The sequence below is a fragment of the Helianthus annuus genome, chromosome 3 (genome assembly GCF_002127325.2).
Source record: "Helianthus annuus cultivar XRQ/B chromosome 3, HanXRQr2.0-SUNRISE, whole genome shotgun sequence".
Classification (NCBI taxonomy): Eukaryota; Viridiplantae; Streptophyta; class Magnoliopsida; order Asterales; family Asteraceae; genus Helianthus; species Helianthus annuus.
This window is the reverse complement of record NC_035435.2, coordinates 161,014,411-161,039,787: the sequence shown is the minus strand read 5'-3', so window position 1 is coordinate 161,039,787 and position 25,377 is coordinate 161,014,411. Positions and strand designations below refer to the sequence as shown.

The 25,377-nt window shown below is 35.6% G+C and overlaps 2 protein-coding genes and 2 non-coding genes across 5 annotated transcripts; 3 read left to right on the top strand and 1 right to left on the bottom strand.

Annotated features, from left to right (window-relative positions):
- Nucleotides 1-2,762: 2,762 nt before the first annotated feature.
- LOC110932315 lies at nucleotides 2,763-9,160 on the top strand. The gene is made up of 14 exons (XM_035988246.1): nucleotides 2,763-2,953; nucleotides 4,136-4,249; nucleotides 4,331-4,413; nucleotides 4,506-4,569; nucleotides 4,658-4,775; nucleotides 4,869-5,023; nucleotides 5,200-5,264; nucleotides 6,484-6,632; nucleotides 6,900-7,019; nucleotides 7,110-7,147; nucleotides 7,878-7,928; nucleotides 7,996-8,163; nucleotides 8,256-8,368; nucleotides 8,880-9,160. The coding sequence occupies exons 1-14, from the start codon at nucleotides 2,900-2,902 to the stop codon at nucleotides 9,001-9,003; spliced, it is 1,416 nt and encodes a 471-aa protein (XP_035844139.1). The 5' UTR covers nucleotides 2,763-2,899; the 3' UTR covers nucleotides 9,004-9,160.
- A 1,011-nt stretch (nucleotides 9,161-10,171) lies between these two features.
- Nucleotides 10,172-12,901, top strand: LOC110930238. 2 transcript variants are annotated; one of them, XM_022173507.2, is made up of 7 exons: nucleotides 10,172-10,316; nucleotides 10,686-10,763; nucleotides 10,858-10,922; nucleotides 10,997-11,086; nucleotides 11,205-11,344; nucleotides 12,319-12,376; nucleotides 12,454-12,899. In XM_022173507.2, exons 2-7 carry the CDS (start codon nucleotides 10,697-10,699, stop codon nucleotides 12,640-12,642), a joined length of 609 nt encoding a protein of 202 aa, XP_022029199.1. In that variant the 5' UTR covers nucleotides 10,172-10,316; nucleotides 10,686-10,696; the 3' UTR covers nucleotides 12,643-12,899. The 2 variants fall into 2 exon arrangements, with proteins under 2 accessions (XP_022029199.1, XP_022029201.1); XM_022173509.2 differs by having other exon boundaries at nucleotides 10,189-10,316; nucleotides 10,697-10,763; nucleotides 12,454-12,901.
- A 345-nt stretch (nucleotides 12,902-13,246) lies between these two features.
- Nucleotides 13,247-13,319, bottom strand: TRNAA-CGC. Its single transcript has one exon. It is a non-coding gene; the product is annotated as a tRNA-Ala (tRNA).
- Nucleotides 13,320-13,544: 225 nt separating this feature from the next.
- TRNAA-CGC lies at nucleotides 13,545-13,617 on the top strand. The gene has a single exon. It is a non-coding gene; the product is annotated as a tRNA-Ala (tRNA).
- The last annotated feature ends 11,760 nt before the right edge of the window (nucleotides 13,618-25,377 follow it).

The following is a 25,377-nucleotide window of genomic DNA, read 5'->3' as shown; positions in this document are numbered from 1 at the left end:
ACCCTTACGGTCCGTAAGGGTTCGGTCTAATTTGTAGAATAGCCTAGTCAGTGGCATAGGCTTGATGAATCAACTATTTCGAAAATTCTCAGCTTAGACAACGAAATTTAAAGATAATTATCAACTAGGGTTTACCCCCCCTGAGTTTTAGGGACCCTGATCCTGATTCCGATTATTCCGAAAATTTTAGGGTTAGTGCGGAATTACTTGGGTGTCTCAATTAGGGTTTCCTTATTGACTAATTATCATTTTAATTATAAATTTTAATGAGAGTTGTTATAGCAAGTGACTTCAACTTATTAGCAAAAACATTTCAAACAACGTCAACTCTAACCTGATGTAATTTAAAGGACAACATGAGTTATCTCAAACTTACCGATATCAATTGCTCATGGATAAAATCCATTAACTGTTGGCTTGAGATGCAATCCCTAAAAACATGAAAGTAAAATAATTTAGTAATGATCCAAAAGATTAAGAATAATCCATAAAAAGTTGCATACTGAGTGTGCAGAGGGACTTACAGTGTTGACATCAATCTTATCCGTATACATTTGTTTTTCAGGTTTCATAAAATTCCATGTCACCTGCCCAACCATCGCTACAATATTAAAAAACAATTAATAAGATACACAAATCTATCTATCTCTTTCTGCAACAATTAGGGTATTAAATGGCTGAATGTCTTCATCACCCTAAACCATAACAAACACTCAACCATACCCAAAATCAAACACACAAATCAAAAGATATACACAAGATACAAAAACCCTAAACAATATGAGACATAAAAAAAACAACATCATATTCAATCACAACATTCAAGTAACTAACAACCAATTACACCATCCAGAACAAAACAAACCTCTTTTGACCGACAATTCCCCAAACCTGAGCTTTGATTATAAGAACAAACTGATATTTTCAAAATCACGCTCGACATGCTTCGCTGCAAATAAACAATTATTTGTCATTAACACAGGCACACAACAAACAAAATAAGGAAATTCAGCTCATTTTATGTTTTTTATCAACCAGTTAGAAAAATAATTATGAAAATATTGACTACAAAGGTTGATAACCTCAAACGTCCAACATAACTGACTATTTAAAATCATACCTTCACTCTCACAACACGCCTTACACCCTAAAACATAACTACAGCAATGGTTGCTTCACATAGATCTAAGTAATAAAGCCAAAAAAAATATTGTAAAAACTGCAGAAAAAGTTCCAAATTAGATCTCACATTTCAGGTCAATAACTATGTACCTTTTATCTAAGCATTTGATGATTCAAAAAATAAGGAGAGACATGAACTCACAAAGCATTTGATGATTCAAATTGAAGAGAATTAAGGCTAAGATCTATAACTTGAAGATCAGACAAAGGGCTCGGACATCGTCATGGCTGCAACACTGGTTGCATCTCACACACCATCCGGGTTGCCCCGCTAATATACGAGCCAGATCTAACCCTTAGACCGATTATGATGTTCGAAAAACAATCCATATAGAAACTAACATTATCGCCATATCCAAAAGAAGTAGGAAGTACCCTTTCATTCAAAACTTTTCAAGGGAGTCACCATTTGTGAAACCGAACTGATGATGATGCGGATCTGATGATGATGCGGATTTCTTCTCGGCTGAAATTGTTCGTGTGGAAGCTTTGTAAAACAAAACCCTAGAAATCGCCTGTATGAAGATTAGAGAAGAAAGAGAGAAGGAAGAGAGAAATGTGGCTGGAAGTTTGAATCGAGAAGAGAGAAGAAAGAAAGAGTGATATGATTACTTTTCTGATGTGCATTAAATGGCAAACAACCCCCTATGCATTTTCAAATTTTACCTCTTAAAAAGTTGAATACTTTTAAATTTTCATAACAAATAAAAAAACAGATTAATAAATCGGAATTATGATGTCAGCGAAGCCAATGTGGCATATCTAATAAGATGACACATATGCAAAGTGAGGTCAGCCTCTAAGCTCCTTTAATAAATAGTATAGATTATTATTATTATTTTCTACTCAAGTGTTTTAATCATCTTTCAATAAGGCTCTTGAAATCTGCATTTGATTGTTATACATCTTCTCAATGGAGAGCGTGAAAACAAAGGTGAATTTGGGAAGTGGTGGGAGACAGTGGTGACTGGAGTTCTTGCCCGGTGATGGTGGAAGGTTAAGGAAGAGGTTGAAGATGGTGTAAAAATGATAGACTAAAAAGGACGAAATGACCATTTAGTCTTCGACTGTTGGTGGATAACGGTTGATTTTAACAAAGTTAACTCCAGGGTCCAAGATTGATACAATTAGGAAACGTCTAGGTGTAAGGCAACAAGATTTTGAAAATAGAAGATAAGGGCATGTTTGGCTAAGCTTTTTGAAACAACTTATTAACTTATTGACTTTTTAAAAAGTCATAAGCTTCAAAATGATGTTTGACAATAAAGGTGTATATGAAAGGAAAAAGCCAATAAGTTAGTCCATGTTAAATTTTCCAAAAAGAAAAAGCTTAGAAAAACATGCGCTAAAGAGTTCGATTGATTGCCCCAAACCACATAAGACTAGAGTTTACTCTTATGTTAAAAGAAATTTTGATTTTAGAGTAAAGTAAACCCCCTACTACTACTAAACTTGGATTAGGGTTAATTTGGTTGGGTATTCAGGTGAAAACGACACCTCTCCAGTCTCTATTATCTAGTGGGACAATAGGTAAACTGCGGAAATCGACAGCATACATACATACATACGTAGGGTTTGATGTAAGCTCGTTCGTTGTTTTGATAAACCCCGTCACTATCCTCATCATCTTCTTCTCTCTCTACTCTCGCTCTAGAATAAGCTTCTTCAATCTGCAGACAGATTCAGAAGTCGTAAGTTAACTAACCATTATCATGTGATGTTGCTGCTCTTTGTTTCTCTCTCCAATTTTAACATCTCCTTTCAAATTCGAGTATGTGTTACATTAATTATGAAATTCATTTCCCCTTTTTACACTGCTGCTTGCTTCAGTTAATTAGCTCATGATGATGATGAACAATTAATTGTTTATGTTTTATATAAGTAAGTAAGCAAGCATAATGTTTGTTTAGGGGAAGAAGAACACCCTTGTTTTGTTTTGTTAGGTTAGGTTAGGTTAGGTGTTGACTTTTGACTTTTAGGAGGAATTGGGGATTCTTCTAACTGTCACATAGATAGATCATCATTTCCATGCTTCTTACTTTTTTACAATCAGGGTATACGGTGTGGTGCGGGAAAGGAGTTCGGCAAGGGGGTTTGCCGCGCGGCAACACCGCCGCCGACCCCCTTTGCTGATCGGTTTCGTTAAACAGTGGTGAAGGGATGCCGCTGTGGTGAAGGGAGGAAAGAGAGAGAGAGAGAGGGGTGTGTGTGGTGGGGTCCATGCCATCTCTCAACCAATCACGCTCTTTTCCTTTTTTTTTATGTTTACCACTTCACCTTCACCAAGTGTCTAACCATTGACAACACTTTTCAGCATAGTTTAAACACTTTTCACTGATTGATTTGACGCACTCTGATTGGTTGATTTTTTAGTTTGCCACTCTCAAGTGTCTAACAACTCCTTATACCCTCAGCATTAATATGATGTTGGCCACTTCACTATAATTCAATGCTTAGTTTTCTACAAATTTAAATCAATTTTCTCTCTTTTGTATTGTCTACTTGAGATGTTCACTTTTTTAAGCTAGGCGCAGAGTATAAAATACCATTTTTATTTGTTTTAGGTTTGTTTAGGGTAGTTTAGGTTGATTTCATGTGTATTTGAGTTTATCAAGGCTTATTTAGGGGTTTCAAACGATTTTTGGCCGGAATATGTTTGAAATTGGCCTGAATCGGCACCTGGCTCGCCTTTCAAGGCGCAACGCAAAAGCTGCGCTGGGCTGCACTTCTGCGCCTAGGCACACACCTTGTGTGCTTTTGACAACATGGATTTAATCTGATAAATTTTACTTCACTTACGGTAAGAAATGTTATTTTCTGGTTGGCGCTACTTATCTTTTAGAATTGTGTTTAGGAAAACTTATATTTATCTTGAAATCCTTATTAGTATTTCATAAATAGAGTTGAAGGTACTTAGAATTGATTGTATTTTGGTTGCTTTGATCTGCATTAGCATAACTACAACAACCGGTTGTGGGCTAGAAGAAGATTAAGAATTGTTGCATCCATGTTAAACTTGTTTAATCTAAAGAGGCTATCTTGGAAAGACACAAATGGACAACAAAAGGTTGGTATAATACAACATTTTTCAACCTAATTCAGTATTTTAATCCATGCTTTATTTGATCACTGTTATTGTGTTGAACAGGTTGTATTATCTGCTACAGAAGTAGAATCACTTCGGTCGGAACTTGCTGATCTAGAGGAACGAGAAGCTCATCTGAAAGCTCGGTAAGCATAAGTCATACTTTGTCAAGTTCAATTCATTTATGGGTAATGGGGCGATTCGGTTATATGTAATTTATTTATATGTGATTCTGCAGATTGGAACACATTGATGAGACTCTGCGTTGTGCCCGTCTTTCAGGCTATCTACAAATGCGAACGGTACTTCCATAAACTCATTATATCTCTTTTATATAACTGATATCTGCAGTCGGCTAGGTATTAATAATTCACTAATCTCTCTTTACAGAGATGGGAACCACTACCAGGAGAACCGCCTGCTCTTGATGACTCAGACGTTGATGACTGGCGTCCATTCTTTGTTGTTCTCCAAGGACCGATCATTTTCTTATACTCTACATCCACGGGTAACTAACTATCTATCTCAACTCATGATGACGTGGCCTTTTTTTCATTTTAACTATTTATCATATAGGTTGACTAATCTGAAATATCTTTAGATATAAGTCCACAAGACTCCACCCTTTTGTCTGATGTGGTGGAAGTAGGATGCATGCCATGTCACACTCAAGAAGACGGGGAAATTCGATATTACTTTTACATAGTAACTCGCCGTGGATTGAGATATGAATGCTCAAGTGCTTCGAAATTTCAGGTGTCATCTCATTCCCGTGAAATATTTCATCAATTACGCTCTTGTAAATCGCTTTATTTAAAGATTTAGATAATTGTTTTGATCATATATTTTGACAAGTGTATATTGTGAATAAAATGAACATAAAAGACGGACGAAAAGTGTTTTGCGTCTTGAACGTTTTTACATTTTTTCAGGTGGATGCTTGGGTGACGACGTTGCAAGATGAGTGCAAACTGGGATCGGATTCAATTACTCTCGAGTCTTGATCATTTACATGATCTATGACGTTGCGCACATTTAAGGTTTTTTTAGTATAATTGTTAGTTGTTGGATCAACTGATAAGCAACCGACAGCAGTTGATCACTAGATCATGGTTTTTTGTTTGTACATACACAATGCACTCTCTTGTAAGTTATAACATTTTTTAGTTAATAACTTGCACAAATAAGTTAAATCAAGATGGATGACTGAATGTATGTAACATGCAGGCTAGATATTTTTAGTTTTTACTAAATAATATTATTATTTTTTGTTTGTTTTTGAAGTACACAAATCTGATCTGATGGTGGAAATTACATCCCAGCTTTATTCGGGTCTGACCCACTAATTCGGATCTAAGTTGTTCTGAACCAAACAAAAAATAACAACAGTCAAAAGGGAGTATTTTTAGTGTTTTACCCTCCAAAAGTTGTAATTTACACAAAAACCCATGCAGTTTACAGCATGACAAATGAAACCCTTGCTTTTGAAACACAATCACACAAACATTCACTGATTTATACGCTATCACTTTCCAGACTATCACATGCTTTCTTGCAGTAGAAGTTTTCTCATAATCATTAAAAAGCCAGTCTCTGTCATAAAACACCAACACAACTCCAAAAATGGAAATTAATTTTAAGATGCAATAATAACTTTTTAACATATATTGTATTCTAATATATTTATGACAACTTTTTTAAATTCCATCGGTCGGGGACATGAGATGTGTGGTCATGATAAATGTCTGGTCTCGAATATTACCAATGCATAAACTTCATAGTTCAACGTGTTCAGTTGCGGACCCAGGATTTATTTTCTGAGGGTGCGATCGAGATTTTTGCTTAAGTAGCGGTTGCCCCCAACTATGGCAGTAGGTCCACCACTGAACGTGTTCAAGTCGTAAAAAATTGTAGAATAACTAATAAGTATGAGTAACTAAAAATATCAACGCCCTAGGTAGTATATATTTCTAGATTTGTTTAAAAAAATATAGAGCCAACTTTAAGCTAGGACTTAACCAAAAGGGTCACCACCTTCTAACTTTAACTATTTTAAAAGCCAATGGGTGTAATTGTAAATAAATGCAAACCTCATGGGCCATTTCATGTTTCCAACATGCAAATCACGAGTTTAAGATCCTTTTCTCCATACTTGAACTAAACCAAATACACTCATGGTACCTTTCTTTGTTTTACCTCCATTTTGATCTATAAATAAACGATAACATAGCTTTCAATTCCGTTTTCTTTTCACTGTTTGATCGATTGAGAACGACGATGAGTTCCGAAATCTACAGATCCGCCTCACGAGCCGCTAGATCTCTTCTTTCCTATGCTTCCAAACACAAGCATCTTGTTCCATCTAGTGAGTTTTTTTTTTTTTTTATTTTCCATTTTGTGAATTCAAACAACGTGTGATATATATATTGTATATTATTGAGTGTAGATCTGGTTAATGGCATTTGTTAACGATGATTTCGTTAGAACGTAGAGATTCATGTGAAATCTTTGTTTTTAGACAGTATAATCATTAGTGTGCAAATCTGTTAGATAAATCCAGACGCGTAACGTAGGGATTCGTAGTTTTTAAAATCTGGATGTGTTAAGTGTGAAAATTAATTTGTTCGTGTAGAAGGACGAACAGCTGCTGCAGCAGCGGCGGTTTCATTCAAAGGAACGCTGCCAGCTCTAGCTTCGTCCACAAACGCCTCCAACAGATGGATCGCAGGAGCTCTTGCGCTTCCTGCTGCAGGTACTTCAAACTAACAATTTCTGTGATTCTGATTTATTTGTAGATTATAATTGTTTCTTTAATTACAACACATTGTATAAATCAATGCAGCTTACATGCTTCAGGATCAAGAGGCACATGCATTACAGGTGGTCGTTTAATTGCCAATTCCACTTGTTTTAATTCTTAGCGTCATTGTTCTCACAAATGGACCGGACCGGCTAGTCGGATTGGGAACCGGGCTTGGTACTGGTTCGGTTAAGTCTATTTGGCTTTTCCCTATTTGAGAACTGGCCAGATACCAGTCCGAACGGATTTCCATTTTTTTTCTTCCTTCAAAAACTCATTTTTCATCTCATTTGTTACTAGAGACTCCATATTTATTTATCTAACTCTTATTATTTCATTAAAAATGCAAATTTACACCAAAATATAAAATATTTTCATATATGGTTTTGAAAGTGCACTAATTTTAATGTTATTTTACTAATTTCGTGAAAATAACGTTAAAAGAGGGGGGTGGTTAATTATGTATCATGTGGTGGCGTTGATAGCTGAAAGACAAGGGAGTACTTGAACTAATCGGCCTTTGTCTTAATTGCTGAGTGTTATGTGCCTTATGTCCAAGGCTTGATGCAAAACTACTATCGAGCCGGGGTTCTCATTGGAAGCAGCCTCTCTATTCCAACGGGGTAGAGGTAAGGCTGTCTACATCTTACCCTCCTCAGACCCTACCTTAGCTGTGCTATTGGTGGGATTTACTGAGTATGATGATGATGATGATGATGATTATCCGGTTCGACCGGTAAGGCAAGCGATTTGGTCTTGAAAATATTGGTTTGCATTATAGGTTTTAGTTAAATTGTCTTGCCTGTGCAGATGGAGCGCACATTCATTGCTATCAAGCCTGACGGCGTGCAAAGAGGACTGGTAGGTAATTCAACCCTCAGATAAAACATATTTCACTATCATAGATTTTAATCTTTTTGTTATCTAGATTTCAGAGATTATAGAGCGGTTTGAACGTAAAGGGTTCAAACTTGTAGCCATTAAACTTGTGGTACCTTCAAAAGCCTTTGCCCAGAAGCATTATTATGATCTCAAGGATAGACCATTCTTTAATGGCTTATGCAACTTCCTCAGCTCTGGTCCTGTTCTTGCAATGGTAAAAATAAACCATTTATAATTGCACATTATGAACAATAGACATGAAACAAACAAGAAAACTTATTGTAACGTTTTCGTTCACTCATTCAGGTTTGGGAAGGAGAAGGTGTGATTACTTATGGCCGTAAACTTATTGGAGCTACTGATCCACAGAAGTCAGAGCCTGGGACCATTAGAGGTGATTTGGCGATTGTCGTCGGAAGGTACACAAAATATTGTTTCCATATATTACTTTAAAGATTAAATCATGCATTTTGAACTCATGAATGTTTTCCGAGTCTCATTTAACTGGGGTAGGGGAAGGAAAATTTTCTCTCCTAATCTCTCCAATTTAGGAGGATGAATATATGGTCATATTTTCTTCCATTTTCCCTCCTTTTCCCTCCCCTCCCCCTGTTAAATGAAACTCGGGAACATAGTTTTTAATATTTTCATCTCTTTTCCCTCCCCTTCCCCTCTTAAATGAGACTCGGGAAATGTCACATTTTGTATTAATATGTATAAAAATATGTTTAACAAGTATGTATAAAAATATGTCTAATCTATGTGGTATTTGACATATGACTTACAAATTTTCTCTTTCCTTATATTTGTCTCATTTTCCTTTTTCGACATATTTTTACACGTGAGTTTTAAGACATAAGAATGATTTTTCGTTTCGAGGTGTTTTATTTCACATGATACTAGACGTTAAGTTTCTCTGTTGCTGTGTAGGAACATCATCCATGGAAGCGATGGTCCAGAGACCGCCAAGAACGAAATCAACCTCTGGTTCAAACCGGATGAGTTGACTAATTACACCAGCAATCAAGAAAAGTGGACCTATGGAGTGAACTAAGCTAAACCAACTTTTTTTTATATTTTCAGTTGCCATCCAATCTAGATAGCGGGTCTTTTGAAAAATAAACCACATTTTGTACAATAAGATGAATATTTTTCTTATTATTGTTGTCAAAATTAATAAAAGTCTGGTTGGTCTCTTTTTCGGTTTCAAAGTATAATCTTTTGGTGTTTATAGTAGTTGCAACATAGTATATTATCTCTTTTTTTTTCCATCTCAATCTTCCGGTTTCAAAGTATATATAATCTTTTGGTAAATACCTTTTTTAAAAGTTATTGATAAACTCAAAATTATATTCACAATTTAGGGATACTCTACTTAATTGTAAAACTCTCTCATATATTGTCACATGCCCGATACAAAATTAATCATTACCCGTCAAATATCTAGTATAAATGTTAGTTTCTTAAAAGATACTCGTTGAGATTCTCGTGTAGATTTCATTGGCCTAGTAGATTACTCTGTTGCCCAAACATATAGGTTAATAAAAAAAGAAAAAGAATATGTTTACGGGAAAATGAGTATGAATGTTTCGGATAATCAAGTAGAGTATCCCTGTTTTAAAAAAAAAAATTAATTTTGTACCATAATACTTGTTACTCATTCTAAATGCATTGGGTTTTTGGTTAATGTTTCGGGCTCTGGTTCGTGTGTCATCCTTAACACTACTAAGTTAACCATGAAATTCAATTGTTGAGCATAAGGTTTATGAAATTTATAATTTCTTTTTTGTTTCTTAAATAAAATGGCAATGGAAATATTAAAAGATTTAACGATCATTGTTTATTTATATAACCAAACATGTTACGAAAAGGTTAATTTTACTTCTAAACCTAAAATTACAAAGAAATTCGATTGTTGATCACAAGGCTGTAGCGTGGTTTATAAACAAGTCAAGATCGACTTGAGGTTGGCTTGGTTTGTGATTGAACTGAGCTCGAGATGAGTCTAGCTCACTCGTTACCTCGCACGAATAACTTTTATTTTTAATCGTATAAATTCAATTGTTGATCACAGTGTTTTAAAAACTGGTTCAAACCGGCCGTCAGTACCAATTGAATCGTCCGATAAAAATAATTAAACTGACCGATACATCCGGTTGAACCGTCCGATATATCCGATTAAACCGTTTCTGAGCTCAATCCGTACGGTATAAATATATCTATTTGACGTCCGTTAGTCAGTCAACTAGTTATTATACGCGGCTTTCGCTTTCATTACAAAATCTCAAAACCCTAAAGAAGATATTCGCTCCGTCGTTAATCGGAATATTAATATCAAATCACACGCATCTCCGTCAAGCATCTCAGGTAATCAGTGGTTAATCTTTCTGTTTCTTATACAAATCCTTTTTAATGTGCCTGTATCAATCATATCCTATTCGTTAGGATGAATTTATTCAATTAGGTTAACACTTTTTAACGAGTTTACGGAAGAATGTTTTCTTTTATGCTGAAATTTATTGAATTTAAGTTATTTGTTTGATAAAATTAGGGTTTTTAGTGTGTTTTAACTTGATTATATTAGCTAGCTCTGAAGGTTAATCATATTATTGTTCTTAATTGTATGTTAGGGTTACATTACAAAAATCTATTAATGAATCTTAATTGTTTATTGTGTATAATGTACATATAGTGAGTGGATTTTTGTTCATTAAATCATGCTTACATGTATTGTAGAACTTGTATAGATGGCAGCAAAACCGCTTACAACTGCCGCAATCGCAATGACAGAGAAGAAAATGGACATGTCATTAGGTACAAAAACATGCAGTTTGTTTCAGTTGATATTATATTTTCTCTCTGTTAGATTGTTGTTTGACCTAAAGATGTATAACTCTGTTTGCTGTAGATGATATTATCAAGATGTCGAAGAATGGAACCGGTGTTAATAAAGACAAGAAGCAACGAGTTCCTGTAAGAGATCTTCTATTTGTCGTATATTTTTTGTTTCGTGATCTTATTTTATTGTTTTTTTTTATTTCATACAGAACAAGAATCAGAAATTTGCAAACAATGTTGTTCAAGATAGGTCAATGAAGTTGCGCCGCTATATGGATACAAGATCATCTCTTAGACAGGTGTGATGCATGTCACAACACAAACGGCATAGTTTTAGACATGAAACTGTAGTGGTGTAAAGATACATGTTGTTTTGATTTGTATATTAAGTTTTGACACTTATTTTTATGATATTAGGGTGCTCTTGGTCAAAGGAGAACCAACTTTCAAGGTAACCAATTTCCTTTGGCGGCTGGGGCTGCTAGAAAGGCTGCAGTTGCTCCTCTTCGCAATAATAACTTCAATCGGAACCAGACGGTTACTTCATATAGACCAAGGCAAGTATTGTATTGTGATTTTCTATGTGTTCATTTGCACGCGTGTATAAATTTCTGATAAAATATTGCTTATGCTTGTGAATTGAAATAGGCAAAGTGTGGTTGTTCTACCTAGTCAAGGATACATGCTTATCAGTCTTATGCATGAAACCATTATCTTTAAAAAAAAAGCTTGTCTTGTCGGATTTGAGCTTAAAGGAAGTTCTTTGATTGATTAAAACCCTTGAGTCCTGGCACTTGGAAAGATTTCTTGTATGCTAAGTTTGAAAGTTTTGATGTTTGGTTGGGGATTTAGTTTGCACACTGCACTTTGTCTCTGTTTGGTTAACATAGCATACTTGAAACGCGGTTGAGGGGGAAATCTGTGTTTTTGAGAAATCAGCAGCAGGTCTATGATCACTGGCTCTCCAAGTTTATCCCTTATATGTAATCCTTGGGCCAAAATCTGAATTCTGATCTTGAAATTTTTCTTGACTTAGTAGTTTTCTGCTTTTCATATTATTGGAAGATTTCCCAGACCTTACCGATAGCTTTGCTATGGGTGGGATTTACTAGGTTCGGTTGTTGGTTGTTATATCATTGGAAGAGTTCTCTGGAATCATGTTTTTGGATGAGCATGCATCCATGTCGTATGAAATAGTGTGACGCATACAGTTTGTGCTGAATAGAACATAACCGTTGAGGTGTGTCACTTCTTCCTTTGTTATGGAATCTAGACTTCCCCTAGTAACCCTTGATTTACAATCAAGACTCTGCATGCCTGAAAATTTGCTCTGATTGTCCACCCTCTCCTGTGTTTTTGGTTTGTTTTGAATTAACAATTTAATTAAATTGATTAATGGTAAGTACTGTGTTGGCTCTTTTCATGGTCTGTGCAACTACTGGTTCATGATATGGGCTAATAGTAGCTGCAATACTACTCCAAGAAATATCATCCGTCTTCTTTCTCAGATAATTGTTAATGTGTTGTGCAGGGCTGTGGCTCGACCCGTTCAAAATAGGGCTTCAAACGGAGGAGGTTTTGCTGTCATGGTACTGTATCTATTCATTTACTCAAATGTTACGTGTTGGTAAGAGAAGAATTTATGTTGACTGGTGAATATATGCAGAAACAACAAGGGAAAGTGGTGCCAAAACAGAAGGGTCAGACTTTGGATTCATTATTTGCAAACATGAAGGAGCAACGGATGAAGGTGGTGTTATCTCAGCAGCACCACAACAACAACAGCAATGTAGGGAGAAGAAATGGGCCTGGACAACAAAGGCCCAGACCCCCATGGGCCAGATATCACAACTGATTATCCACCAGTAGGCGTCCTGCAAATTTGCCATTTTAGTTACTTCTTCTATGTTCTATCTGGGTAAAGGCACAAATGTAGTCTGAATCGGTTCAACGCTCTAAACATTGTTTTCCTTTGCTACGTTGGTTGATTTGTGTTATTTTCTTCCTATAATCATAGAGTGGTGTGTTTAATAGATGCTAGGATCCTTGTAATTCTTGTGGTGTTTTTTAACTTCTATAAAAATCAGAGTGGAAGCATGGGTTACTTTAAAACATCTGGTGTTTCTTTTGTTCTTTTTGCTGCTTGATAACCATCAAAGCATCATATGTGGGTGGTTTTGTTCGTTTAACAGGTCACATTCGTTGAGGTTATAGGAGAACACAAAAAAGGCGATAAATTGGGTCTATTCAATTTGACATGCTCAAAACACTGTTCCCGTTGTGTGTATCCGTTAAACATTGTAACTTTGATCTTCGAATGATTTGCCATATTTAATTGATGACCAACTTGAGATTTATGATAGGACCAAGCAATTTTTTTTAGATCTAACTTGGAATATAAAATCTATATGAAAAGATGTAAATCACGTGAATTCAAAGCAAAGTTGCAAAAGAAAAAATGGAGATGCGGGGAATCGAACCCCGTGCCTCTCGCATGCGAAGCGAGCGCTCTACCATATGAGCTACATCCCCTGTTGTTTATTAAACTAAGTACAGCTTTTATTGTATTACAAAATTGGCTATACAGTTTGACTTGATATTACTTTTATTAGTTATCCAATGTCAATCCCTTTAGTGCAACCGGTCAAAACATAAACATATGTTTAACAGAAATAGAGACTCAACAAAAAATAACAAACAGGAGGAAGTAAAGGAACCAATGAATTATATATCAACGTGTTTACCAAAAGAACAACAGGGGATGTAGCTCATATGGTAGAGCGCTCGCTTCGCATGCGAGAGGCACGGGGTTCGATTCCCCGCATCTCCATTTTTTCTTTGCAACATACCATGGATTCACATGGTACACTAGAGTTAAATATAATTGACACGTTTTTTATTCAACCAAATCTTAACTGATATATGTTTTTATGTTGACCATAAGAAGTAATAAACGAGGAGGGTTATTTTTTTTTATTACCATGAAGATTAGTCATGTTTTCATGTTAACAAGCTTTTCAAGTAGGGTTATCAAAAATACTATATGATTATGATTAAAAACATGTTACATACTTGCATGTCCATTGTTAGTTCTTGCTTAGCATGAAATTAATCATATCATTATCTCTAATACAAAGACGATACTTTAGCGGTATGTAACTATTATCAATACGTGACTGACTATCCAATACAATACCTCTTTATATCTCATGTTCTCCGTTTTGGCTCTCCAAGCTCGAAAGCTTGTTTCACTCACAGGTATTCACTTATGACTCGCATCTAGAATATCCTACTATCTCAGCTTTTAAATGTATATTTCTTTAGTTATTATTATATTTTTTTGAAGTTTTTGCGTTCATATTCATAGCTCGTAGTTCCTTGTTTCGGTGGACATTTTGATAGGTCATGGGGGTTATTTGAGTAATATTTATTTGGTTAAGTCAACTTAATTTAATTGTTAGGGTTTGTTGATAAATTAATCTATCTAATTTGGCTCTCGAAATGAGTTGATTTATTTTAGTTAGATATTACCAAGATTGGTCGAATTAACTATGTACACATAAAATTTCAAAATCTGATTAACATTCTATATGCTTATACTTTCAAGCGCTATTATTATTATACCTATAACCTAGTGATATTGTGTTGCTCCATCATAAAAGGTGTAGAGAGTTCAAATGTTTAGAGTAAATTGTCATTTTAGTCCCTAAGTTTTGTCCAAATTTGCCATTTTAGTCCAAATAGTTTTTTTTTTGCCTTTGGATCCCTGAGTTTTCCCTTTTGTTGTCATTTTGATCACATACACAAACTCCATCTTTAACCAGGGGTATTTTGAGGATTTTCATTTTAAATGTTTTCAATTGCCATTTTAATTCAATTCCAAAAAATCAAAAAAATTCCAAAAAATCAAAAAAATTCTAAAAAATAATAGAAATTCTAAAAAATCTAAAAAATTCTAAAAAAATACAAAAAATCCGTTTCGGCGCGAACCGTTTCGAACCCAAACCGTTTCGACGCGAACCGTTTCGACCCGTACCGTTTCGACCCGAACCGTTTCGACCCGTACCGTTCCGACCCGAACCGTTTCGACGCGAACTGTTTCGACCCGTACCGTTTCGAGCTGAACCGTTTCGACGTGAACCGTTTCGAGCCGAACCGTTTCGAGCCGAACCGTTTCGAGCCGAACCGTTTCGAGCCGAACCGTTTCGAGCCGAACCGTTTCGACCCGTACCGTTTCGAACCGTACCGTTTCGAACAGAAGCGTTTCAAGCTGAACCGTTTCGACCCGTACCGTTTCGACCCGTACCGTTTCGAGCCGTACCGTTTCGAGCCGTACCGTTTCGACCCGTACCGTTTCGACGCGAACCGTTTCGACCCGTACCGTTTCGACCCGAACCGTTTCAAGCTGAACCGTTTCAACGCGAACCGTTTCGACCCGTACCGTTTCGAGCTGAACCGTTTCGACGCGAACCGTTTCGACCCGTACCGTTTCGAGCTGAACCGTTTCGACGCGAACCGTTTCGAGCCGAACCGTTTCGAGCCGAACCGTTTCGAGCCGAACCGTTTCGACGCGAACCGTTTCGACCCGTACCGTTTCGAGGCACGGTTCGCTTCGAAACGATTCAGCTCGAAACGGTTCGGGTCGAAACGGTACGGGTCGAAACAGTTCGCGTCGAAACGGTTCAGCTCGAAACGGATCGGGTCGAAACGGTACGGGTCGAAACGGTACGACTCGAAACGGTTCGGGTCGAAACGGTACGGGTCGAAACGGTTCGCGTCGAAACGGTTCAGCTCGAAACGGTTCGTGTCGAAACGGTTCGGGTCGAAACGTTTCGGGTCAAAACGGTTCGCATCGAAACGGTTCGGCTCGAAACGGTTCGGCTCGAAACGGTTCGGGTTCGAAACGGTTCGCGCCGAAACGGATTTTTTGGATTTTTTAGAATTTTTTAGAATTTTTATGATTTTTTAGAATTTTTATTATTTTTTATTATTTTTTGGAACTTTTTTGATTTTTTTGAATTGGACCAAAATGGCAATTGAAAACATTTAAAATGAAAATCCCCAAAATACTCCTGGTTAAAGATGGAGTTAGGGTATGTGACCAAAATGGCAACAAAAGGGAAAAGTCAGGGACCCAGAGGCAAAAAAGAACTATTTTTACTAAAATGGCAAATTTGGACAAAACTCGGGGACTAAAATGGCAATTTACTCAAATGTTTATAAGTGAAAGGTTATCTGGTATTAGACTGTGTTGTGGGAGTTGTAGCCCTATCATGTCGAAGTGGTGTGGGCGCCAAACACCACCACAGGGCAGAAGTTGGCGCGAGGCGTCCCTATGGCTGGGCTAGCAAGCGTGGGGTGAGGAGTTAGCGACGCTGGTTGGCGGGGATAAAGACTGGGAGAGAATTCTTAAAGCCCTCAATCCCCATAACACATACTTATGTATAAAAGAATGATGTTAAAAAATGATATTGTTATTATATATTGTTTGACCAAGTGAAAGTCAAACCCAACCCAACTCCAAAAAGTCAAACCCAGTTCAACTTATAAGCTGCATTCCAATTCTGGTTATATGTGTTGATCACTTGGTGTTGTTGTTGTGTTAGTACCTCGATATTTTGTTGTTTAATTTTCTGGTTACATGTGGTTTGTTACTAGATTAGGAAAAACATTTGAAAATGGAGGGAAATTAAGAAATCAACCAGCAGAGACTGAAAGTGTTAGTAAACATTGGGGGTATTTTGGTCTTTTCACATAAATACAAACGGTCAGTTAGTGCCAAGCCCTTAATTGTGAGCAATTGAATACGTTAGGGACCGGGGTGTTGATTTTTTTCAAAATAGGGACTGAACCTGAGAGCGGGTGTAGACCTCAGGGACTGAAACTGTAATTTACTATATACAAAAAGACAAAGAAAAAACAAAAAAAAAACGCATAAGCTACTGTCGCTAAGATGATTGCAAATTATATATATATATATATATATATATATAGGGCAAGGATAAATCGAAAACCTACTCCAGTTGACTAAACCCTGAAAACCCATTAATAACCATTGATTAGAATAGATGGATGGTTGTGATGTGTTTAGATATTATCTCTCTTACTTTTTGTTATATTAATCACTAAATAGTACATATAAGGGCAAAATAGGGATAGAGTGTTACAAATATGTTGGGAGAATGCAACTGCATCTCTGACATCCTTTGATGTAACATATAACTCAAATTACATATTAAAAAAAAAAAAATAGTGTCTACTTTTTCATCTGACGTCCTTTGTTGAATTCATTTTCCAACATGTCATCATGACAAATCCCTCCTTTCTCTATCTTCCATTAATATCTTGAAACAAACAATCTCAAACTTTCTCTCTCTTCCAGTGATATCTTGAAACACACAAAAGTCTCTCTTATATTCCTCTCACATCCACATTTTATTTCTCTATCTTTCATTCATATATTAACCCTTAAAATTTTTTTATTATATATTACAAAACGTAAGACATATGTTACATATATAAATTTTAGTTATTAAATGTATGCAACCTTTAATTTAGATGATTTTATCTAGAACTTCAAAAATAAATGTTACGTACATCAAACAATTTGTTTTTTTAGAATTGTTAAATATGTAACTAGCAAAACATATATGAATATAGGATTTGTTACATTGCTAAAACCCACTTACGTTGTGTTACATAAAAACCTTTCTAAAAAAATAGGAAGTGTAATATACAAATATTTGAACATTTTTTTAAAAAAAACACAAAAAAACACCGAGTAGTTTTTTTTAATGTTACAAATTTTAGGTTACATAATATATATGTCCAAAAAAAATGTAACATACAAATTTTCAACATTTTTTTAAAAGAAAACTAGTAAGTGTTTTTTTTTCATTTTTTTCATAAATAGGAATGTAAATATAAATGTACACGAACCTATTTATGTTATGACTTATAGTTCTTGTCAAAATGTTACAACATGTATGTTACGATATTTTTTCATTTATGAATCTCATATTTGATCACCAATTCAGTCGTCGGGTACTTACAAAATTTAAATCATCTAGAAATATAACACTTAATTCAAAATTTAAAACCTAATTCATTTATTGTATATACATAATAAAAACTTGAACTATATATGTAAATAATTACAAGCAATAAAGTTATTTTTATCCAATGTTTGCAAAGAATCTTGATACGCATCTTCATAATCACTTACATCACTACACCAGCATTATTTATGTAACACAAAAAATGTAACAGTCATTTTTGTTTTGATTGCTACATTTTTTATGTAACACAAAAAAATGTAACAGACATTTTTGCTTTGATTGTTACAAAAAATGTAACGGGCATTATTTATGTAACACAACAAAATTTATCTGGCATTATTTATATGACACAAAAAAATGTATCTGGCATTATTTTTCCAACAATCTAAAAAAGTGTAACAACATATCCAGAAACAAGAACTTAATAACATTCATCTTCTTAAACAAAAAAAAAATAAAAAAGTTGTAGATCTACAAAACACAAAAAAATGAAGATCTACAAAACACAAAAAAATGAAGATCTACGAAACATAAAAAATTGAAAATCTGGAGGACCTTTTAGATCTAGAACACAAAAAAATTGCAAATATGAAAATTACAAAAAAAAATTGGATATCTACAAAACACAAAAAATGAAGATCTACAAAAACACAAACATACTTATGGATCTGGAGGATCTTTTAGATCTGGAACATCACGTTCAACATCAAACATCTTTTGGATCATTTTCAATATCGAACCGTCATCTGAAACATCATCTTCAACATCGGATCTGTTGACCACCGCTGGATCTTGAAACCACCATCGGATCTTGAAACATCATCTTCAACATCCGCTAAGAAAACCAGTGGTTTTGGTGACGATTTGTGGTGGATCGATGGACATTTCATTCGCCAAGAAACCGGATCTTGAACTACACCGTCACCAGGTTGTTACGCTTGTAGATCTAGAGTTTTTGGTGGTTGATTATGAATGAATTTGATAAGAAAAAGAATTTTGATGGTTGATTATGAATGATCTTGGTTATCCAGAGAGAGAGAAAGAGAAGTGTGTGATTTTGTGGTTATGATAAGAGAAGAATGAGATGTGGTAAAGTTAAATGTCTGCACAAAAAAAGCTTTTCATGTCTAGTGCAAAATTCTCAAATTACCCTTGATCTCATATTTTACATAAGTGGCGTGGATGCTTCTAGTCCACACAATTGGGTTTCCTAGGTTTAGTCAACTGGAGTGGGTTTTCTCCTTATAATTAGCCTATATATATATATATATATATATATATATAATAAGAGTAAATTACAAGTTTTTGTCCTTTATGTTTACACCAGATTACAAGCGTTGTCCTTTAGCGTAAAAGTTGACAACTTCTGTACTTAATGTTCCAAAATCTTGTATGTTATGTCCTTTAGGCCAAAACCTAGTTAGATTTTTTGGTTAAATCTGGTCATGTGCCTTGCACATGAGGGCATTTTTATCATTTCATCTCTTCAGGGACTATTGTATAAAATAACTTATGTTTAAGGACTAGTTTGTAGTAAATTGAAAAATCAAAGAAATATAATCTCTCTGTCTTTGTCTCTCTCTCTCTCAACTGAAACTCCCCCCCCCCCTCTCTTTCTCTTCTTTCTCCCTAACACAATCTGAAGGGCTAAGAGTCAAGACCCAAACACAATCATCACGACTGTAAATTCCAAATACAACCATCACTGTATTGCTTACCCTATCAATTGTCGACATATAATCTAACCTGATAGTGATTTTGGAAGCTTCTCGTCACTGGAATCGAACCTTCTCTCTCTGTCTTTTATGGAAGAAGAACAACAACAAGAAGAAGCTGGAGACGACAAACACTAATTTCGCCGAAGCAGCGGCAACACAACTAGGCGCCGAATAACGATGTTAGAGAGAACAGAGAGAGTGGAGGTGGCAGATGGTGGTGTTGACAATGGCGGTGGTGGCGATGGTGGTTGTGTATAGAGGGAGATGGTGGTTACGGTGGTGGATGGTGGTTGAGGTTGTGGTTGGTGATGGTAGTGGGAGAGGGAGTGGTAGAGAATTAGAGAGAGAGTGTTGTAGATAGAGAGAGTTATAGATAGAGAATCTAATACATAATTATATATATATAGGGTAGGGCTAGATAGAAAACCTTATCTATATAAAAAACCCAACCTCCCGACATTTTTTTCTTTTTTTGAAAAAAATAACACATGTAATATACATGTTTTTAAGAGTTTTGGGGCAAAAAAATCAAAAAAGCGCCGAAGGGATAATTTAAAAAAAAAAAATTCAGCAACTTTCAGCATTTTTGTCTAACACATGTTAGGCACTGAATTTTGTTTATTTTTTTTAAAAAAATCCCTTCGGCGCTTTTTTGTTTTTTTTGTTTTTTTTTTGCCCAAACACTCTAAAACATGTATATTACATGTGTAATTTTTTTTCAAAAAAAAAATGTCGGGAGGTTGGGTAAAAATGGGGGGAGATTTGGGTTTCCAGAGTTTTCTAAGAATTTGAGGGTTTTTTGTCTAGCATTACCCTATATATATATATATAATAGTAATAATAATAGTATTTTTTTTTAAATAATAACATTAAATATATAGGTAAAAAGACAAAATACCCTTTGGTGAGCAGATTTAACCAAAAAAATTAATTGGGTTTGATCTAAAGGTCATAATGTAACATTTCTAAAAATTTATTTATAAAAATTTAAAATAAAGTATATGGAAACTTATATTATTAAACGGGTAAATCACGGGTAAGTTGACTGTTAGAAATATGAGGTATTTAGACGAACATAGGACCGTTTAAAAATTATAATAATAAAAATACCTTATAATTAACCTTACTCTATTTTTAATGAAATTTAGGTTAAAATGTAGATAAAAAAAATCCTCGTTCTAATGACATTTTTATTGTTTTATAAAACGTCATATTTTAGAAGTTATAAGCACTAAATGAGTAAAGCAGCTGAATTAATTATAATATATAAAATAATAATATAACTAACACTTACAAATTAAATTAGATGTGTACGTGCCTTTCACATTCAAAAGAAAAGAAGGAATCTCGATTATCATTAAACGCATATATGGGTACGTGGATGCATAGGAAAACAAATTTTGCCTCCAAGAAACTTGGAGATGGCTCATATGTAGTGGGGCGCGAAGACTCCCTATAGCGCCGAGATGGCGCCGCCACCACCAGAACGAAGGGCGCTATGCCCAGAAAAAAATTGAGAGCGCGATGATGATAGCGGTGTTTTGGGGGTGAATGTTTTAATATTTGAACGGTCATATTTAAAAAAAAATTAATTTTTTTTTATTTTCACACTATAAATACATTCCAACTCGTCCATTTTTTTTACAAATCAAACTCAAATATTCTCTCATTCTCTATATATTTTTTGAAAAGTGTTGAAGCTACTCTCACCCTATTCAAAAAAATGGGTTCCCCGTCGGAAGACTCTTTCACCGAAATTCACCGAAAATTTTTTTCGCCCGAAGAAGACGCGGCCGAGGAAGAAGCGGTTACGAGTGCATGTACTTTTGTGATACAAGCATTTGAGCACATTCGGCCTACTCCCCCTCCACGACCCATCTTGCGACGCACCTATATTTTGCGAGATCGTGAAGCCGCGAACGAGCGTTTGATGAAAGACTATTTTGATGCGACACCGGTTCACGGACCGAATGTTTTTAGACGGCGTTTTCGGATGAGCCAAAGGTTATTTTTGCGCATTAATAATGATTTGGAAAATAGGACATCAACGAATGAGCAAAGAATGGACGCGCGAGGATATCTAGGCTTCACCTCAATTCAAAAGGTCACATCCGCCTTACGCGTATTATCATACGGAAACACGTACGACATCAACGATGAGTACTTGAAGATGGCGGAGAAAACAACCCGAGATTGTTGGAAACATTTTTGCTATGGTAATTTTTATTGTCTTTTATTTATTTACTTTTATATACTTATTTTTTAGTAGCTTACTAGTAAAACTTTTATATATTAAATTATATTTTAGGTATATGCCAGTTATATGGAAAACGTTATTTGAGACACCCCACTTGGAACGACCTTCAACAAATATATGAGGTGCATCTAGAAAAGCATGGAATACCCGACATGATTGGTAGCTTGGATTGTCGTCAATGGCGTTGGTATAATTGTCCAACCGCATGGCGAGGTCAACATACACGGGGTGATCAAAAAGAGCCAACTTTGGTATTACAAGTTGTTGCGTCATACGACCTTTGGGTTTGGTCGGCCTTCTTTGGTGTAGCCGGGTGTTTTAACGATATTAATACGTTAGAGGCTTCACCATTAATAGAGGGCTACATTTCTGGAACTATACCAAAGGCCGGTTTTCATGCAAACGGGAACGACTACGAGCATGGCTACTACTTGGCCGATGGTATCTACCCGGAGTATTCGATTATTGTTAAAACGTTTTCTGAAACGTTCGATGAAAAAAGAAAGTATTTTAAAAAATTACAAGAGTCTTCGAGAAAGGATATCGAGAGGTGTTTTGGGGTTCTACAGCAACGATGGCATTTTCTCAGAAATCCTTGTCGCATGTGGCATAAGGATATAATACGAATGACCATGTATGCTTGCATCATTTTGCATAATATGATCATTGAGGATGATGGAAGAGCGATATGCCAAAACTATATTCCAGAAGATTTAGTCGTAGGAACCCAAGCAACAATGGAAGAGAGACTCGCAAATGCTCAGCTATTGCGATCTAGAGAAATACATAACACGTTGAAGGCGGATTTGGTTGAGCATGCTTGGGCGATTCGCCCAATTCAATTCAACAGTGATCACGACGAAGATTCCGAGGAAGAAGAGGTTGAGGAATTCGAAGACGGGAACTTTGAAGACGTAGGTTTGGATGCTGGAGAAAACGAAGAGGAAGAAGGAGAGAACGAAAATGAAACCGAAGAATAAATTTATTTTTTAGGGGGAAATTGGCCTGTAATAATCTCACCTAGACCTTATTGGCCATTAATAATCCCACCTCAGAATATTCCCCTCACCAGTCCCACCTTTCACCTATTTTTCCTACAATGGTCCCCCGTTAAAAAAAATTAACGGAGTTAAGCTTTTTTCCAAATTACAAACAGATTTTTAGGGCTTTTGATTGGAACGGAGATACGAGTCCATTGATGTAAAACTTGTCTCGAAACGGTGCTCCAAACGATGAAAACGGCGCTTCAATTCGGGTGTTTAAATTTCCAATTAACCAAAATCAAGTCACTTGGAGCAGCATTTCGAAGTAAGTTTTACATCAATGGACTCGTATCATCGTTCTGATCAAAAGCCCTAAAAAATCTATTTGTAATTTGGAAAAAAGCTTAACTCCGTTAAGTTTTTTTAACGGGGGACCATTGTAGGAAAAATAGGTGAAAGGTGGGACTGGTGGGGGGAATATTCTGAGGTGGGATTATTAATGGCCAATAAGGTCTAGGTGAGATTATTACAGGCCAATTCCCCTTTTTTAGGTGTAATTTTTTTTTTCTTTAACTTTTTTTTATTTTAATGTATTGTTTTTTATTGGGAAATTGGCCTGTAATAATTCCACCTAGATCTTATTGGCCATTAATAATCCCACCTCAGAATATTCCCCCCACCAGTCCCACCTTTCACTTATTTTTCCTACAATGGTCCCCCGTTAAAAAAACTTAACGGAGTTAAGCTTTTTTCCAAATCACAAACAGATTTTTTAGGGCTTTTGATTAGAACGGCGATACGAGTCCATTGATGTAAAACGTGCCTCGAAACGGTGCTCCAAGCGATGAAAATGGCACTTCAATTCGGGTGTTTAAATTTCCAATTAACCAAAATCAAGTCACTTGGAGCACCATTTCGAAGTAAGTTTTACACCAATGGACTCGTATCATCGTTCTGATCAAAAGCCCTAAAAAATATGTTTGAAATTTAGAAAAAAGCTTAACTCCGTTAAGTTTTTTTAACAGGGGACCATTGTAGGAAAAATATGTGAAAGGTGGGACTGGTGGAGGGAATATTCTGAGGTGGGATTATTAATGGCCAATAAGGTCTAGGTGGGATTATTACAGGCCAATTCCCCAATATTTATTTAATGGAATGTTTTTTAATTTTATAAAACTTAGAAATTAATTAAAAAAATTAAAATTAAATTAATTGAGTAATGATGACAAAGGGGCTTTATGACTACGGCCTCAAATTGCATAACGCCCCATAAAGCCCCTTGCTGACGTGTCACACCACATGTCGCATAACGCCTCCAAAAGGGCTTTATGACTACACATGGCCTAAATAGGAAAGAAAGCTTTTCAAAATTTTCCGCTCACCCCTTATGCTCTCTCTCTCCTGTCTCGCCCTCTCTATCTCTTTCATATAATTCTATTTTTTTCCTTTTTCACCTATTATAATCCAAAGCCCTGCCTCGTTATAAGTGTTTTAACCTCCTATCACTGATTCGATACTCTGCCCGATTGATCTTGAACCCAACAACTGATGCCAAAGCGCTGCCTGATAAAGGCTATGCTTTGTAAACTAAGTTGGGGTTCTGTCTCGGGATGCATTGATAAAGTTGAATTGGGTTATTATTATACTTAACACGAGTACATTATATATTTTATTAAAAAGCTCAGAAGTTATGCCCAAGATTATACCAAAAGGCCTGTAGTTGAACCCTAAAGTTACAAAGTGAGCCATTCTCTTTTTTTATCAAACCATTTTACAAAACCCTAACTGTTTTCAGTTATACTTACAGTGATTTAAGTCTTTGTATTCTACAAAATACTACCGGTATTATGTGGTTTTGTATACACTACTTGATAATCTTCACAATTGGAAACGGGTAGCCAATGTGTGATATGACCATAGTCACAGATCCGTTGAGTGACAAGTACTTTGAGTTTTTGATTAAATATAAACATTGTAATCGCTCTTAATATTGTGAAGTTATAACAATGTGTCTTTTTATAAAATGGAATAAACTCGCCAGTATTTCTTATTGATAAAATATTTTTAAAACGCGTTTTAGGTAATTTGTTTTAAAGATAATAGAAGCCAGCTATGAAGCACTGAAAGCTTAAATAAAGTGGCTATAAATACCTGAATAAAGAAAGAATTTTATATTTTATTATTTTATGTTTATCCCTATAAAAACATTTGAAGAGAATATGGGTTTTAGCCCATTTATTTAATATTAAAAGTTGGTGTTTTACAAACTCTGGAATTATTTTCTAACTACGATCTTGATGAAAAAAAAAATTTGCTGCGTAATTAATAAACACCGGTACCACTTGACTGGTTCACGGCTCCCGCTCCCAGGGTGGGGTTGGGGGTTGTGACACATAATGTGCAAGATTTTGGAACATTAAGTATAGAACTTGTCGACTTTTGCGCTTAAGGACAACGCCTGCAACTTGGTGTAAACATAAAGGACAAGACTTCTAATTTACTCTAATGATAATTAATGAACACATTAGATGTGGATAGACAAGGGGTTACTTCTAACTTACGTCTCGCTTACGG

Excerpts from the sequence above, each read along its gene's own strand:
- LOC110930238 (XM_022173509.2), top strand. The coding sequence starts at position 10,697 with ATGGCAGCAAAACCGCTTACAACTGCCGCAATCGCAATGACAGAGAAG. Across the intron at positions 10,764-10,857 it reads GAAAATGGACATGTCATTAG|ATGATATTATCAAGATGTCG; the intron begins GTACAAAAACAT and ends TGTTTGCTGTAG. Across the intron at positions 11,345-12,318 it reads GTTACTTCATATAGACCAAG|GGCTGTGGCTCGACCCGTTC; the intron begins GCAAGTATTGTA and ends TGTGTTGTGCAG.
- LOC110932315 (XM_035988246.1), top strand. The coding sequence starts at position 2,900 with ATGTTGCTGCTCTTTGTTTCTCTCTCCAATTTTAACATCTCCTTTCAA. Across the intron at positions 4,414-4,505 it reads GAAGCTCATCTGAAAGCTCG|ATTGGAACACATTGATGAGA; the intron begins GTAAGCATAAGT and ends GTGATTCTGCAG. Across the intron at positions 6,633-6,899 it reads CAAGCATCTTGTTCCATCTA|AAGGACGAACAGCTGCTGCA; the intron begins GTGAGTTTTTTT and ends TTGTTCGTGTAG.